The 15,919-nt window shown below is 42.4% G+C and overlaps 1 protein-coding gene across 3 annotated transcripts in view; it reads left to right on the plus strand.

Moving 5' to 3' along the window:
• The first annotated feature begins 5,857 nt into the window (after positions 1-5,857).
• Positions 5,858-15,919, plus strand: part of LOC139574760 (voltage-gated inwardly rectifying potassium channel KCNH6-like) — a 37,905-nt gene continuing 27,843 nt past the window's right edge. For 2 of the 3 annotated variants that reach the window (XM_071399631.1, XM_071399647.1), the window contains exons 1-3: positions 5,858-6,525; positions 10,508-10,738; positions 15,689-15,853. In XM_071399631.1, coding sequence (XP_071255732.1) covers positions 6,450-6,525; positions 10,508-10,738; positions 15,689-15,853 — 472 coding nt within the window. In that variant the 5' untranslated portion in view covers positions 5,858-6,449. The remainder of the gene's footprint in view (positions 6,526-10,507; positions 10,739-15,688; positions 15,854-15,919) is intronic. The other variant, XM_071399639.1, reaches the window with a different exon arrangement.

A 15,919-nucleotide genomic window follows, 5' to 3' on the forward strand; every position in this document is an offset into this window, starting at 1 on the left:
GACATTCTCCTCTGACCTCTCTCATTAACAAGGTGTTTTGCCCACAGAACTGCCGCTCACTGAATGTGTTTTGTTTATCGCATCATTCTCTGTAAACTCTAGAGACTGTGGTGCGTAAAAATCCCATTAGGGCAGCTGTTTCTGACATGCTGGAACCACCATGTGTGGCACCTTGCCCGTTCTAATGTTTGGTTGAACAACAACTAAAGCTCTCTATACTCTATATACTGAGTTGCAGGCAGCCACATGATTCGCTGTTCGAAGGAGCAGGCTATTTGCGTTAACACGCAGGTGTACCTAATAAAGTGGCCGGTGAGTGTATGTATGCAGGCCCTTGTAATTTATTTTCCAATGCTGCCAACTCGTTACTGATGATTGATTTCACATTGTGGTACGAGTATATAGTGAAATGAGTGGTATCCACCTACAACAACATAGCGATAACACGGAGCCGGCAGGTAATAGAAGTCAAGCAGTGGGAGGAGGAAGACGAGGAAGACGTGGTGGTCAAAGGAATGGCAGGGGACAAGCACCCCTTCTGAGAGGTGGTTGTGGGCCTCGTTTGAGAGGTGTGGGGGAACGTGGTAGAGGACAAGGCCACGGACCAAGACAGCGGCAGCAACAGCAGAGTGTCCAATGAAATCCGAGCAGTAGTTGTAGACCATGTCGTAAATAATGGCATGACAATGACTGAGGCAGCTACAATGATTAAACCAAACCTCAGAAGTTCAACCGTGGCCTCAATCATCAGAACTTTCCGCAATGAGAACCGGTAAGTCTTCAGCATGCACTAAACATTAGGCTACTCTCAATTGTCAAATTACTGTATACTGCATGCCAATGTGTACCACAGAGTAGGTGATGTGACTAAATGTGTTCTTACTGTTTCCCTGCAGAATTGAGACTAGGCCAAATAGGGGAGGCAGAGGCAAAATTCTGACTGACCAACAAGAACGGGCTGTGGTCAATTTGGTTCGGCACGGAAATTATATTCGCCTTACAGAAATTCGGCAGCACATCTTGGACAATGACCACATGTTCAACAATGTGGATGCCATAAGTTTGCTGACTATTGCACGCATGCTGAAAAGGCACCAGGTGTCTCTAAAACAGCTATACCATGTGCCTTTTGAAAGAAATGCAGACAGAGTGAAACAACTGAGGACTGAGTGTCTTCAGGCATGTTCAGTTTCAAGATGCCTGTTGTGAAAAATTCCCAAAAAGTTCTACATCATTGTAATCAGTAATTCTCTTTCCAAAATGTATTTTTAGAGGATGATGGAGCTGGATGCTGACGAAAACCATCACAAATTCCTCTTTTTGGATGAGGCAGGCTTCAACCTGGCCAAGACAAGGAGGAGAGGTCAGAATTTTATTGGCCAGCGGGCAACAACAAAACGACGTAGACAGACCTGAACTGGAAAAACTTACATAAACACGCAGAACAGGAATAGACTACACAAACCGAAACAGTCCCGTGTGGCGCGACAAACACAGACACGGAAGACAATCACCCACAAACAAACAGTGAGAACATCCTACCTTAATATGGTTCTCAATCAGAGGAAATGAATTACACCTGCCTCTAATTGAGAACCATATCAGGTAACCCATTAACCAACATAGAAACACATAACATAGAATGCCCACCCCAACTCACGCCCTGACCAACTAAACACATACAAAAACAACTGAAAACAGGTCAGGAACGTGACAGCAGCTCTCCTTGTAACCTTCCTTGATGACCTAAATCAGGTCTGTAGAGCTGATGGCGTGACCTATGTCATTGTGTGGGATAATGTCAGGTTCCATCATGCTCAAATGGTGCAAGCATGGTTTCAGGCCCATCCACAATTTACCACACTGTACTTACCTCTTACTCTCCTTTCCTTAAGCCGATTGAGGAATCTTTCTCCACATGGGGGTGGAAGGTATATGATAGGCTCCCTCATGAACAAGCCACCCTTCTCCAGGCCATGAATGACGCATGCAACGACATCACGGCAGACCAGTGTCAGGCCTGGCTTCGCCATGCCCGAAAATTCTTCCCAAGCTGTTTGGCTAATGAAAACATCCATTGCGATGTGGATGAGAACCTGTGGCCAAATCCACAAGACAGGGTTGATGGAAATATAGAAGTACAGTAATTGATCCTTTGTTTTTCTTTTTACAGTAAGCCAGGTGAGGAACACTGCAGTTGACGTTTTACTGTATTTTGATTTTTTTTTTTATAGCTAATTATTTTTGCTTTAATTCAAAGAAACCTATGTTGTGATTTTATTGTATTTCATCAATAAATGTCAAGTTTTGTTCAATGATTCCACTGTGTCTGTAGTATTCTCTCTACTAGTCCTTTTACAGTGATGTATTTACGTGTAGTACCATAATGAAACATGTATCACATATTTTGTACTACAATATTGAATGATTGTACAAAGAACTACACAGTGAAACTATCGGTATCTTGTGTGTGGGTGATCTAAATTAATGTTCCTATGGTATTTCATGACAAATTAGTGCAAGGTTTCTTTAAAGATATGAATCTACAATGCAATGTTTTGAACATTGGACAGCCTGTGTTACAAGTGATGACTGTTTTGAGTTTTGTGTCTAGAGTTTTGAAAAATGACTACAAGGTTCTGAAATTACTATTTAACTAGGCAAGTCAGTTAAGCACAAATTCTTATTTACAATGACAGCTTATGAACAGTGGGGTAACTGCCTTGTTCTTGTCAGCTTAGGGATTTGATCTAGCAACCTTTTGGTTACTGACCCAATGCTCTAACCACTAGGCTACCTGCCGCCCCTGAAATTAGTGCCAAAGTGATTGTAGAAAACTGTAATCATAAGAAAAAGGGATATATAGACCGGTGGACAGGTACATACAGTTGAAGACGGAAGTTTACATACACTTAGGTTGCAGTCATTAAAACTCGTTTTTCAACCACTCCGCAAATTTCTTGTTAACAAACTATAGTTTTGGCAAGTCGGTTAGGACATCTACTTTGTGCATGACCCAAGTAATTTTTCCAACTATTTTTTACAGACAGATTTTTTCACTTCCAGTGGGTCAGAAGTTTACATACACTAAGTTGACTGTGCCTTTAAACAGCTTGGAAAATTCCAGAAAATTATGTCATGGCTTTAGAAGCTACTGTTAGGCTAATTGACATCATTTGAGTCAATTGCAGGTGTACCTGTGGATGTATTTCAAGGCATACCTTCAAACTCAGTGCCTCTTTGCTTGACCATGGGAAAATCAAAAGAAATCAGCCAAGACCTCAGAAAAAAATTGTAGACCTCCACAAGTCTGGTTCATCCTTGGAAGCAATTTCCAAACGTCTGATGGTACCACGTTCATCTGTACAAACAATAGTACGCAAGTGTAAACACCATGGGACCACGCAGCCATCATACCGCTCAGGAAGGAGATGTGTTCTGTCTCCTAGAGATGAACGTACTTTGGTGCAAAAAGTGCAAATCAATCCCAGAACAACAGCAAAGGACCTTGTGAAGATGCTGGAGGAAACAGGTACAAAAGTATCTATATCCACAGTAAAACGAGTCCTATGTCGACATAACCTGAAAGGCCGCTCAGCAAGGAAGAATACACTGCTCCAAATCCGCCATAACAAAGCCAGACTACGGTTTGCAACTGCACATGGGGACAAAGATCGTACTTTCTGGGTGAAATGTCCTCTGGTCTGATGAAACAAAAATAGAACTGTTTGGCCATAATGACCATTGTTATGTTTGGAGGAAAAAGGGGAATGCTTGCAAGCCGAAGAACACCATCCCAACCGTGAAGCATGGGGGAGGCAGCATCATGTTGTGGGGGTGCTTTGCTGCAGGAGGGACTGGTGCACTTCACAAAATAGATGGCATCATGAATGAGGAAAATTGTGGATATATTGAAGAAACAGCTCAAGACATCAGTCAGGAAGTTAAAGCTTGGTCACAAATGGGTCTTCCAAATGGACAATGACCCCAAGCATACTTCCAAAGTTGTGGAAAAATGGCTTAAGGACAACAAAGTCAAGGTATTGGAGTGGCCATCCCAAAGCCCTGACCTCAATCCTATAGAAAATTTGTGGGCAGAACTGAAAAAGCTTGTTGCGAGCAAGGAGGCCTACAAACCTGACTCAGTTACACCAGCTCTGTCAGGAGGAATGGACCAAAATTCACCCAACTTATTGTGGGAAGCTTGTGGAAGGCTACCCAAAATGTTTTACCCAAGTTAAACAATTTAAAGGCAATGCTACCAAATACTAATTGAGTGTATGTAAACGTCTGACCCACTGGGAATGTGATGAAAGAAATAAAAGCTAAAATAAATGATTCTCTCTACTATTATTCTGATATTTCACATTCTTAAAATAAAGTGGTGATCCTAACTGACCTAAGACAGGAATTTTTTACTTGGATTAAATGTCTGGAATTGTGAAAAACTGAGTTTAAATGTATTTGGCTAAGGTGTATGTAAACTTCCGACTTCAACTGTACGTACAGTATATGGAATTCATCTGTTCTCCTTAGAAACTGAGACAAGTGTTGTTCGGAACACACACCCCAGTTGGTCATTAGTGCCTGTCTCTTCTCTGGCACAGATCCCATGTGGGCACTTGGGCCCTCTCCTGTGTCCCCTCAATAATCTACACCTGCACCTGCTGCCACACTGTCATCATAAAAAAAACGTAGTGCCTGTGTGGGTGTGTGTCTGTGGGTGTGTGCAAGTGTATGTCCAGGCCAGAGGAGGCTGGTGGGAGTAGCTATAGGAGGACAAGTCCATTGTAATGTCTGGAATGGAATAAATGGAGTCAAACGTGGTTTCCATATGTTTGATGTGTTTGATATCCATTCCAGACATTACAACGAGCCCGTCCTCCTATAACTCCTCCCACCATCCTCCACAGGTCCAGGCTCTTGCCATATTGGTAATTAGCATGTAGTATAATGGTTAGGTTGGGGCCCTGCTATATACTGTCATCAAAACATACCCAGACTGTGTCTCTTGTTAAGTCGAAGTGCCCTCGCCGTTTCACATAATTTTCGGTGAATCTTCTCCAATCTTCTCAGCCGTCGCCAGTGTTATCAGTGACTGGCTCAGGGAGCAGAAGGTTGAAGGAGCTTTGAGACGTGAGACTGGAGAATTTGTACCAATGGTTTGACAGGATGACTTGAGGCATGCATAAGGCATTCTACTTGACATGTGTTGATGACACCTTCCAGCCCATGTTAAGTTTTCTCACCTTTATCTGTATCTTTTCTTATCTGCCTCTTGGTTCAGTGGCTGTTTATGAGGAGGGGGATGCCGGTTCCCAGAACTGTGATCTTGTTTGTCTTTTTTATTTTATTAAAGGCCCAGTGTAGTCAAAAACGTGATTTCTCTGTGTTTTATATATATTTCCACCCTATGATGTTGGAATAAAACTGTGAAATTGTGAAAATGATGATAATGCCCTTTTAGTGTAAGAGAGTGTAGCAAAACTCTGTCTTGAGAAATTGCTCTTTGCGAAGAAGCTACTTTTGTTTCTTTTTGATCATTTTCATTTAAAACAATCACAGTAAGGTACTTAATTGTTACCCAGAAATGATTTGATACTGAGATAAAAACAGCTGCATTGGACCATTAACTGTGTGGTCACTTATAGCATGAATTCCCCAAATGAAATATTTATGGATCATACACAAACACACTGGACTAATACCTTCACCCAGTCATTTATTGAGATGAAAGAAATGAACAAAAACATTACAGAGGCCAAAGAGAGAGGGGGGGGACTATTTTGAGCGTAGAGACGTGTGATGTGCAGCGAAGCAGTTGATGAGGGTGTCTCTGCTCACTGTCAAAAAGTGGCAGGCGCGTCTGGTGGGATGATAACTCCCCCTGCCCCGTGCAGTGCTTGGTCAACCCTGTCAAATGGGGAGGGCATCCGAGATTCGCCAAATAGTAGCTTCTTCTACTGTCCGGATGAAACGTAGCGGTGAAGACTTCGATTTACCCTTTTTCTTTCACTTCTCTTTGATCTTGTTGACGGGGAGGGCGGTGTTGGTTTTTCTCTTCATTAGATGAAAACGACTGGCAAGGCAAGACTAATTGTAGAGCCTGTTTACTATTTTGTAGGCAAAGTGAAACGTTTTATGACTTATGAAATAACGTTTTTACACTTTCCTGTGTACCGCACGCAAAAACCGGATTCCAGTTCTCTCTCCTGTGGAGCGAGCGCCTTTTTTTGTATCGCCCTAGCAACTGGTCCTCGTGGCTGCTGCCTTGTGACATTTCCTTGTCGCTTTACTCACCAGCCATCGCATATTGAATTCGCCTTTTTGCACCCGCCTGTATGCGGGGGCATTTTTGCATAGGGTATTTCCCTACCTCGTCTTTAATTTGATTTATTTAAAACTCTGGAGGTTCATGCGTCGGAGAAGTCTCATCTTTCTGCGTCAAAATGCCTGTGAGACGCGGTCATGTAGCCCTCCAGAACACTTATCTGGACACCATTATCCGGAAATTCGATGGACAAAGTAAGTGGACACACTTTGTATTATGACTGAAAAAGTAATAACATAATGTGACCATGAGCAAGCTGTTTTAACTGTATAATCCCAACAACAAACAATTAGACTGGGTAGAAATGAAAGTGAATGCCTTTTCCATGTAACCTTTCAACCATGCAAAGTGTAATAAAATGTAAAGACAAATGCATTTGTCTAGTGCTCCCTTGTGCCTCCCAGTTTCTATTGATCCTAATATGAGTGCTACATGGCTGTTTCTGTAATCAAGTAGATGCTTCAGTTTAAGTCTGTCTGTCTGTCTGTCTGCCTGCCTGTTGGTGTAACATGTTCTCTGTCCTTAAACTGGTCAGACCACTGGATCCTGATAGAAAGAGTACATAATGTCTTTACTTTACAGAGTTTGCATGTGACCACTAACCACTACTACACACTCTGTTAGTGTATATAACTGAGTGATATCCTTCTTGAACAGGGCCTTATGCAGCACATCATAGCACACTTTACACCCACAGTGCCTCTTCGTTTTCGTGCTTTTGTCTTGAATTAAATGGTATCGTAGTTGACTATTGCGCACTCAGAAACTGCCCCAGAATTTCTTTGCAACCCACTCAAACAAAACATTATTGATCCATTCAGCAAAGAAGAAATCCAGTTGTTTAAATAAGAGGAATGGCTCTGATTAGCACTGAACTTCAATTACAGTAGTGGCCTATAACCTAGCTCAGTAGTGGTTTATAACCTAGCTCAGTAGTGACCTATAACCTAGCTCAGTAGTGGTTTATAACCTAGCTCAGTAGTGACCTATAACCTAGCTCAGTAGTGGTTTATAACCTAGCTCAGTAGTGGTTTATAACCTAGCTCAGTAGTGGTTTATAACCTAGCTCAGTAGTGACCTATAACCTAGCTCAGTAGTGGCCTATAACCTAGCTCAATGACCTATAACCTAGCTCAGTAGTGGTTTATAACCTAGCTCAGTAGTGGTTTATAACCTAGCTCAGTAGTGACCTATAACCTAGCTCAGTAGTGGTTTATAACCTAGCTCAGTAGTGGTTTATAACCTAGCTCAGTAGTGGTTTATAACCTAGCTCAGTAGTGACCTATAACCTAGCTCAGTAGTGACCTATAACCTAGCTCAGTAGTGGCCTATAACCTAGCTCAGTAGTGACCTATAACCTAGCTCAGTAGTGGTTTATAACCTAGCTCAGTAGTGACCTATAACCTAGCTCAGTAGTGACCTATAACCTAGCTCAGTAGTGACCTATAACCTAGCTCAGTAGTGGTTTATAACCTAGCTCAGTAGTGGTTTATAACCTAGCTCAGTAGTGACCTATAACCTAGCTCAGTAGTGGTTTATAACCTAGCTCAGTAGTGACCTATAACCTAGCTCAGTAGTGGTTTATAACCTAGCTCAGTAGTGACCTATAACCTAGCTCAGTAGTGACCTATAACCTAGCTCAGTAGTGGTTTATAACCTAGCTCAGTAGTGGTTTATAACCTAGCTCAGTAGTGGTTTATAACCTAGCTCAGTAGTGACCTATAACCTAGCTCAGTAGTGGACTATAACCTAGCTCAGTAGTGGTTTATAACCTAGCTCAGTAGTGGTTTATAACCTAGCTCAGTAGTGGTTTATAACCTAGCTCAGTAGTGGACTATAACCTAGCTCAGTAGTGACCTATAACCTAGCTCAGTAGTGACCTATAACCTAGCTCAGTAGTGACCTATAACCTAGCTCAGTAGTGACCTATAACCTAGCTCAGTAGTGACCTATAACCTAGCTCAGTAGTGACCTATAACCTAGCTCAGTAGTGACCTATAACCTAGCTCAGTAGTGGTTTATAACCTAGCTCAGTAGTGACCTATAACCTAGCTCAGTAGTGGTTTATAACCTAGCTCAGTAGTGACCTATAACCTAGCTCAGTAGTGGCCTATAACCTAGCTCAGTAGTGGCCTATAACCTAGCTCAGTAGAGGCCTATAACCTAGCTCAGTAGTGGCCTATACCCTAGCTCAGTAGTGGCCTATCTCTATGCTACTGTAAGTCTGACTGTGACTACTGTGCCTGTCACTGTCAGTGTTCTTCAGTCACAGTGTGAAGGCAGTCTGTTGACCACAGGGGTACGGCTCAAAATAACCCTCTCAACCGCTGCTCCACATTAAAGAGAGAAGATGCAATGTTCCACTTTTCACCTCAATTTCATGTTAAAGGATTTCAGCTTGTTTAATTTGCTGTCCTGGCAGGTGACATTTCGGAATTAATTGTGTTACTCTGAGATTTTCAAAACTCTCTGCAGAGGGGTCCTCAGAGACAGACCGATAAGTCCCATCAAACTGATGTCTTCCTTATCTCTGTGTGCGTGTGTGCGTGCGTAAGCACCCTGCCGGGTGATGCGTGTGCCAGACCACTGCTGCTTAGCAACAATCTGAGTCTGGGTGTCTGTGTTCTGAGGCATTGATAATGACTTAGGATAGGATGTACTTTCCACCAAACGACCTCACCTATTTACTCTACACAGAGGAGCAAGGAGGGGGAAGGGGTTCTGCTTTTTCTGGGTGAAGCTCCAAATCGCTCTCCTCATATTTGTTTAAATGGGGAAGAATGAGAGTTGTGTAACTCAGTTTCACGAGGGGATAAAAAGAAGAGTAGAGACAGAGTCAGAGGCACAGATGTTTGAGCAGCTTTTCAATATAAACTGTACTGATTGAATATCACGCTGTACGACAATATCAGTGTAGCTGATGTGACTTCGAAGGCAATTGTCATTAGCGCTGGAGACAATAGCCACACTCATGAACCTAGGTAAGGACGGCTGAAACCTATTGCAGTATATTATAATCTTGATTGCGGACTGTCATTGCTGAGTCCAGCTGCTCCGTATTAGTCCCTCTGGGGCCATCTTGAATCATTGCACTTGTCACGGCCGTTAATTGAATTGGACCAAGGTGCAGCGTGGTGGGCGTACATATTCCTTTATTATTGGAAATGCCGACAAAAACAATAAACACTACAAAACAAACCGTGAAGCTAAAGGCTATGTGCCATAAACAAAGTCAACTTCCCACAAAGACAGGTGGGAAAAAGGGCTACCTAAGTATGGTTCTCAATCAGAGACAACGATAGACAGCTGTCCCTGATTGAGAACCCTACCCGGCCAAAACATAAAAATACAAATAATAGAACATAGAATACCCACCCCAACTCACACCCTGACCAAACCAAAATAGAGACATAAAAGGATCTCTAAGGTCAGGGCGTGACAGCACTGATATGATTTGTGCCGCAGAGACCCAGACTTGATTACTCCAATTTCAATGGAAATTGATGTTGAGGTGAATGTGGTTAGTTGAATGCGAAACTGAAATAAACACAGTCCAGACTTGAATTGGATCTGATTGAGAGACTTCTCCTTGAAATGATCATTACCTGAATATGATAAATCAATGTTTCTAAAGTTGGATAAACTTTGAATGTGTAACGATTCTCGTCCTCTTCGTCTGAGGAGTATGAAGGATCGGACCAATATGCAGCGTGGTAAGTGTTCGTCATATTTTAATAACAATTGAACACTACAAAATACAAAAATAACAAAGTGAATGAAAACGAAAACCGAAACAGTCCTGAATGGTGACACAAACACAAAAACAGGAAACAACCACCCACAACCAAAATGGGGAAAACAGGCTACCTAAATATGATTCTCAATCAGAGACAACGATCGACAGCTGCCTCTGATTGAGAACCATATCAGGCCAGACATAGAAATACAACAACATAGAAAACAGAACATAGACTACCCACCCCAACTCACGACCTGACCAACCTAACACAAAGACATAAAAAGAAACTAAGGTCAGAACGTGACAGAATGTCCGATTTTGCATATTGCATTTGATGTAATAAGCCTTCAATGATAATTGTACTGTAATTTCCCACATTCCCACCATATTCGTACATTTTCATATCTGCTCTGACTCTCCCCTTGGTTTCCTCCCAGATCGTAAGTTCCTGATAGCCAACGCTCAGATGAAGAACTGTGGCATTATCTACTGTAACGAGGGCTTCTGCCAGATGTTTGGCTTCTCGCGGGCAGAGATCATGCAGCAGCCCTGCACCTGCCAGTTCTTGGTGGGGCCTGGCACCATGAAGACTGCCCTGACACAGCTGGCACAGGCCCTGCTAGGGTCAGAGGAGCGCAAGGTGGAGATCCTCTACTACAACAAAGAAGGTAAGGAGAAGGTGGAGGGTTAGACTGAGATTCAGAGAGAAAGAGATGGAAAGAGATGGAAAGAGCAAGAGAGTCAAAGTGACAACATTACTCCCCTTCTTTATAGTGGGGAGTGCTGTAAAGGTCACATACAGAATATTTTGGTCCCTCCAAGTTTCATGGCTGTCTCCCTCTCACTTTTATGTAATGCTACTGTATGATGCAGTGTTACAGAATGTGGAGCCAGCTGCTGCAGACTCAGTGAACTCTCATCTACTAATTTATCTGTCTGAGGAGTGGACATGGTGGAGCTATCTTGGCCTGCTTACCTCACATGCAACATGTTTATTCATCCCCTATAACAACACAGGGCAAGACCCAGATGCAGACACAGGAGGCAGAGGGTTCGAGTCTCTGATATTTATTCAACAACAAAGGGCAGGCAAGAGGCAGGTTGAGGACAGGTAAAAGTTCAGAACCAGGTCAGAGTTTCAAACAGTACAGGGAGGCAGGCAAGCTCAAGGTCAGGGCAGGGCAGGCTGAATGGTCAGGCAGGCGGGCTCAGTGTCAGGGCAGGCAAAAGGTCAAAACCAGGAGGACTAGAAAAACAGAGACAAGAAAAAGCAGGAGCACAGAAAAACACGCTGGTTGACTTGACAAGACAAACTGGCACAGACAAACAGAGAACACAGGAATAAATACCCTGGGAATAATTGGGAAGACGGGTAACACCTGGAGGTGGGTGGAGACAATCACAAAGACAGGTGAAACAGATCAGGGCGTGACATCCCCACTCCCCATTCCCATCCTGCGCATAGCTGCACTAAGTAGTTTGGGGGTGCTGCAGGGGGATGAGGGGGGTGCAGATTATTTATTTTTTGCCCGTGCTACGGAAGGCTATATAGGTCCACTAATACAGGACAAGTAAAGGCCCCGTGCACTACTTTTGTGATTTTGTTTTATTTAAAAAATTAAAAATACTTGTATGCTCCTGTGTTTTGTCTCTTGTACATCAACACAGGACCCTGGGTTGGAACCAAAATAATTTTCCAATCGTTTTGTTCTGAAAAGAACCATATATACATTTTTTCGTTACACTGTTCCGACCAGCAAAATACAGTTCTGAACCGGTTCAACCCACCCAAAGTACCCGTTTATATCGTTACTTTCTGTTCCTTTTTAAACCTTTATTTATTTTCCATTTAGCTCGACATTAAATTACTTTTCCAATCATGCAGTATGGATAGAGTAGCTTTGTCAGGATTTCCGCTGAAGTCGGGTCCTCTCCTTGTTCGGGCTGCGCTCGGCGGTCTTCTAGCCATAATCGATCCACTTTTCATTTTCCATGTGTTTTGTCTTGTTTTTCCTCACACCTGGTTTCTATTCCCTCAATCACTTGTTGTGTATTTAACCCTCTGTTCCCCCCATGTCTTTGTGTGGGATTGTTTATTGTAAGTGCTTGTGCACGTGTTGATTGGTCCGCGACGGGTTTTTGTACCCAATAGCTTGTTATTTTTTATGCCGTTGGTTTTGCTATTTAACTGCTGAGGCTATTACCAAGTTCTGCTCTCCTGCGTCTGACTTCCCTGCCATCGGTTACGCACCCCTTACAAGCTTGCTATAGAGCTGGCACGCTATAGCTCAGTGAATTGTTCACATGCGTTATAGAAAGACAAGTGTAGGGCGTGAGATGCAACTAAAATTTTGCGAGTGGGGAGACAGCGAGAGAGGGTGGAGGAGGAGGCTTGGCTTGAAACGCTGGGGATCTTGTGATGACATGCATTATTTGAATCAGGCCCACAGAATTATACCTACGAAGGAGCGGCTTCTATGGAAGAATTTTGAATGTCTTTGAACTTTAGAGTTGGCTTAACGTTGGACCAGCGTAGCTGGCTAGCTAACAAGCTTGCGTGTGCAGAGCGGCACCTGAATTAAAAACACATCTTACCTTAATAAATCCAATGTGAACTTTAGGATCCCTAACTAGCATTGAAAAAGTTAATCCATCCTTCTGTAATAAAAAATCTCTCTCCCTATCTTCTGAATTATGTTTGTAATGTCCGCAGGCTGCAGCTATGCTTCTGAGGGGCAGATAGACTACAAGCACACACACTGGCAAAGATTTTCAGCTGGCAGACTTTGGAAGAAGTTAATGATTGACAGAGGAAGAGCTTTGCATAGGCGCTTTGTTGCATTTTTTTATGGGACTTTTAAATAATGGTTCTGTTCCAGAACAATATAGATCACTTTCGTTCCCTGGTCTGGTTCTGATTCTGTTCCTTAAAAATGTCATTATTTTCCAGTTTGTTCGCGACCCCTACAAAGGACAGAGGGACAACCAAACAGACCTGGCTAGTGAGGCTGTAGACACAATGCCGTTACGTTGGGCATGAGAAGTGCCGTGTCGGAGAGCTTGTTGTCATGGAAATATTGTCAGTGTGCCAGCTCAAATCCACTGAATATCTATTTATTTTGTATCCCAGTAATGCATACGGTCATGAACGCAGGTGCGCACACAAGCACGAATGAATTGTAAATGGGTACAATTCATCATACACAATAAAAATGCATTATGCTGCTGTACTTGATTGATCTTAATTGATCCTAAAACTGAATGAATGGGTTTGTTTGTTAATGTGTGTGTGTGTGTGAGTGTAAAACAAGGACATTTCCTGGGGACATTACTCCGGGGATGTTTTGCCGGTCCCCAAAATGAAAATGGCTGTTTTAGGCTTAGGGGTTAGGTTTAGGGGTTAGGGTTACAATTAGGATTAGGGGTTAAGAGCTGGAGTTAGGGTTAGAGTTTGGTTAAGGGTTAGGTTTAGGGGTTAGGGAAAATAGGATTTTGAATGGGAATCAATTAGGCTTGGGAGGTATACCCCGTATACCAGGGTATTTGGAAATAGCTACAGGATGGTTTTTCAATACCGTCAATACCTTTGAAACTGTTTCTTTGAAGTTTTTCAATAAATTGTAATATTTGTGTCTGTTTTTTATGTAAGTACCTGCAGTCAACTTGTGCAATATGTTAGGAGAGCGTTAGGAGATAAAGCAGATCATGTTCTTCTTTTCACCTGTCACATTATTTTACATTATGAGACTTACCGTAGTTCCCCAGATCAGTTGAGCCAGTCACATGTTTGTTTGTGTTATAGCACAATGGGAGTAAGCAGGAACAGGTGAGTCCATCTGTGTATTGACGGGGTTGTGTTTTATATTGAAAGTCAACAATGCCAAAGGTGCTTCAACAAAGTACTGAGTAAAGGGTCTGAATATTTATGTACAGTAAATGTGATATTTCAGTTTTTTATTTTTAATAAATTTGCTACAAGTTTTTGTTCTGTCCTTCTGGGGTATTGTGTGTAGATGGGTGAGGACAAATAAGGCTGTAACGTAACAAAATGTGGAAAAAGTGAAGGGGTCTGAATACTTTCCGAATGCACAGTATCTAAGTAAGTGCTGAATTAATAAGGTGACGGGGCATCATATTGTGTTAGCTTTCTGCCATGTTTGAGAAGTCAAAGCACTTTGGATGAGTTATCTGTACATCTGCCATTGCTATCTTTTGATTTCCTTGCGTAAATGTCCAAACTCACCCAAAATGTTATTTGTAAGCTTCTACCTACAGTACCAGTCAAAGGTTTGGACACACTTACTCATTCAAGGGTTTTTCTTAATTTTCTACTATTTTCTACATTGTAGAAAAACTATGAAATAACACATATGAAATCATGTAATAACCAAAAAAGTGTTAAACAAAACAAAATATATTTTATATTTGAGATTCTTCAAAGGAGCCACCCTTTGCCTTGATGACAACTTTGCACACTCTTGGCATTCTCTCAACCAGCTTCATGAGGTAGTCACCTGGAATGCCTTTCAATTAACAGGTGTGCCTTGTTAAAAGTTCATTTGTGGAATTTCTTTACTTCTTAATGCGTTTGAGCCAATCAGTTGTGTTGTGACAAGGTAGGGGAAGTATACAAAATATAGCCCTATTTGGTAAAATACCAAGTCCATATTATGGAAAGAACAGCTCAAATAAGCAAAGAGAAACGACAGTTCATCATTACTTTAAGACATGAAGGTCAGTCAATGAGGAAAATTTCAACGTTTCTTCAAGTGCAGTCGCAAAAACCATGAAGTGCTATGATGAAACTGGCTCTCATGAGGAACGCCGCAGGAAAGGACGAGCTAGAGTTACCTCTGCTGCAGAGGTCAATGCGGAACATTTCAAGAACTTGTAGTATGGAGTTGTAGTTTCGAACAAGCCAATATTCTACATAGTTTAGTGCATAAAACATGGTAATTAACTACACTGACTATAATCCATTGCACATCTACTTGTTCGGTCTGTGTTTCATTTACGCCTACTACAGAAGAGACAGAAGAATGCACCTCAAAAGCACTAATCGCTCAGTACTACGATTGATATGCCACTCTATTCCCCTCTCTTCTGTAGTTCTCTTGCTTTCTTTCTTCCTCTCTCTCTTTCTCTAGCTCTCCCTCTCTCCCACTCTCTCCCCCCCCCTCTTCCTACAGTCTGTCTACATTTTGATTGGTCTTATTCTCTATCTCCCTCTATATCTCATTTGCTGCCTCCCCCCTCTATCTGTTTCTCCTATGCTAGGACATGTTGACAGCCCCCACCCTGGCTTCACTTAAACAGAAAGGAGGGTCTCATAAATGCCCTGGGAAAACATCCAGTCATGGAAAGAAACTACAAGACTGTACTGCTGTTTGAAAGGCCTCTCCACATAAAACTGAAATGAGATGGCAGTAACAGCCCACCAACCATGAAACCTGAGACTCTGAGTCTAAATGTGTTCAGTGTTAAAGAGAGCACAGTCAGATAAGATGAAACAATATTTATAGTTACTTGAGCTGTCCTGAAGTCTACTTAGTTACCTTTGAGCCCAGGTTAGGATGGCCATTAGCAGCTTTATAATGTTATGTCTCTCCCCCCTGCAGGGACCTGCAGGCCCTGTCTGATTGATGTTGTTCCAGTGAAGAAAGCGGAGGGACAGGTCATCATGTTCATCCTCAACTTCCAGGAAATCATTGACCCCTCCCTCAAGAAACCAGGTCTGAGACAGAGGGTGGCCCAGGGCTGGGTATGGGCAGGTCAGTGTGGAAGTACGTGTGTGTGTGTGTGATACTGTCTGTCTGTCTGTCTGCATCAACCTGTTTATTCCATGTTGA

The sequence above is a fragment of the Salvelinus alpinus genome, chromosome 1, assembly GCF_045679555.1.
Source record: "Salvelinus alpinus chromosome 1, SLU_Salpinus.1, whole genome shotgun sequence".
NCBI lineage: Eukaryota > Metazoa > Chordata > Actinopteri > Salmoniformes > Salmonidae > Salvelinus > Salvelinus alpinus.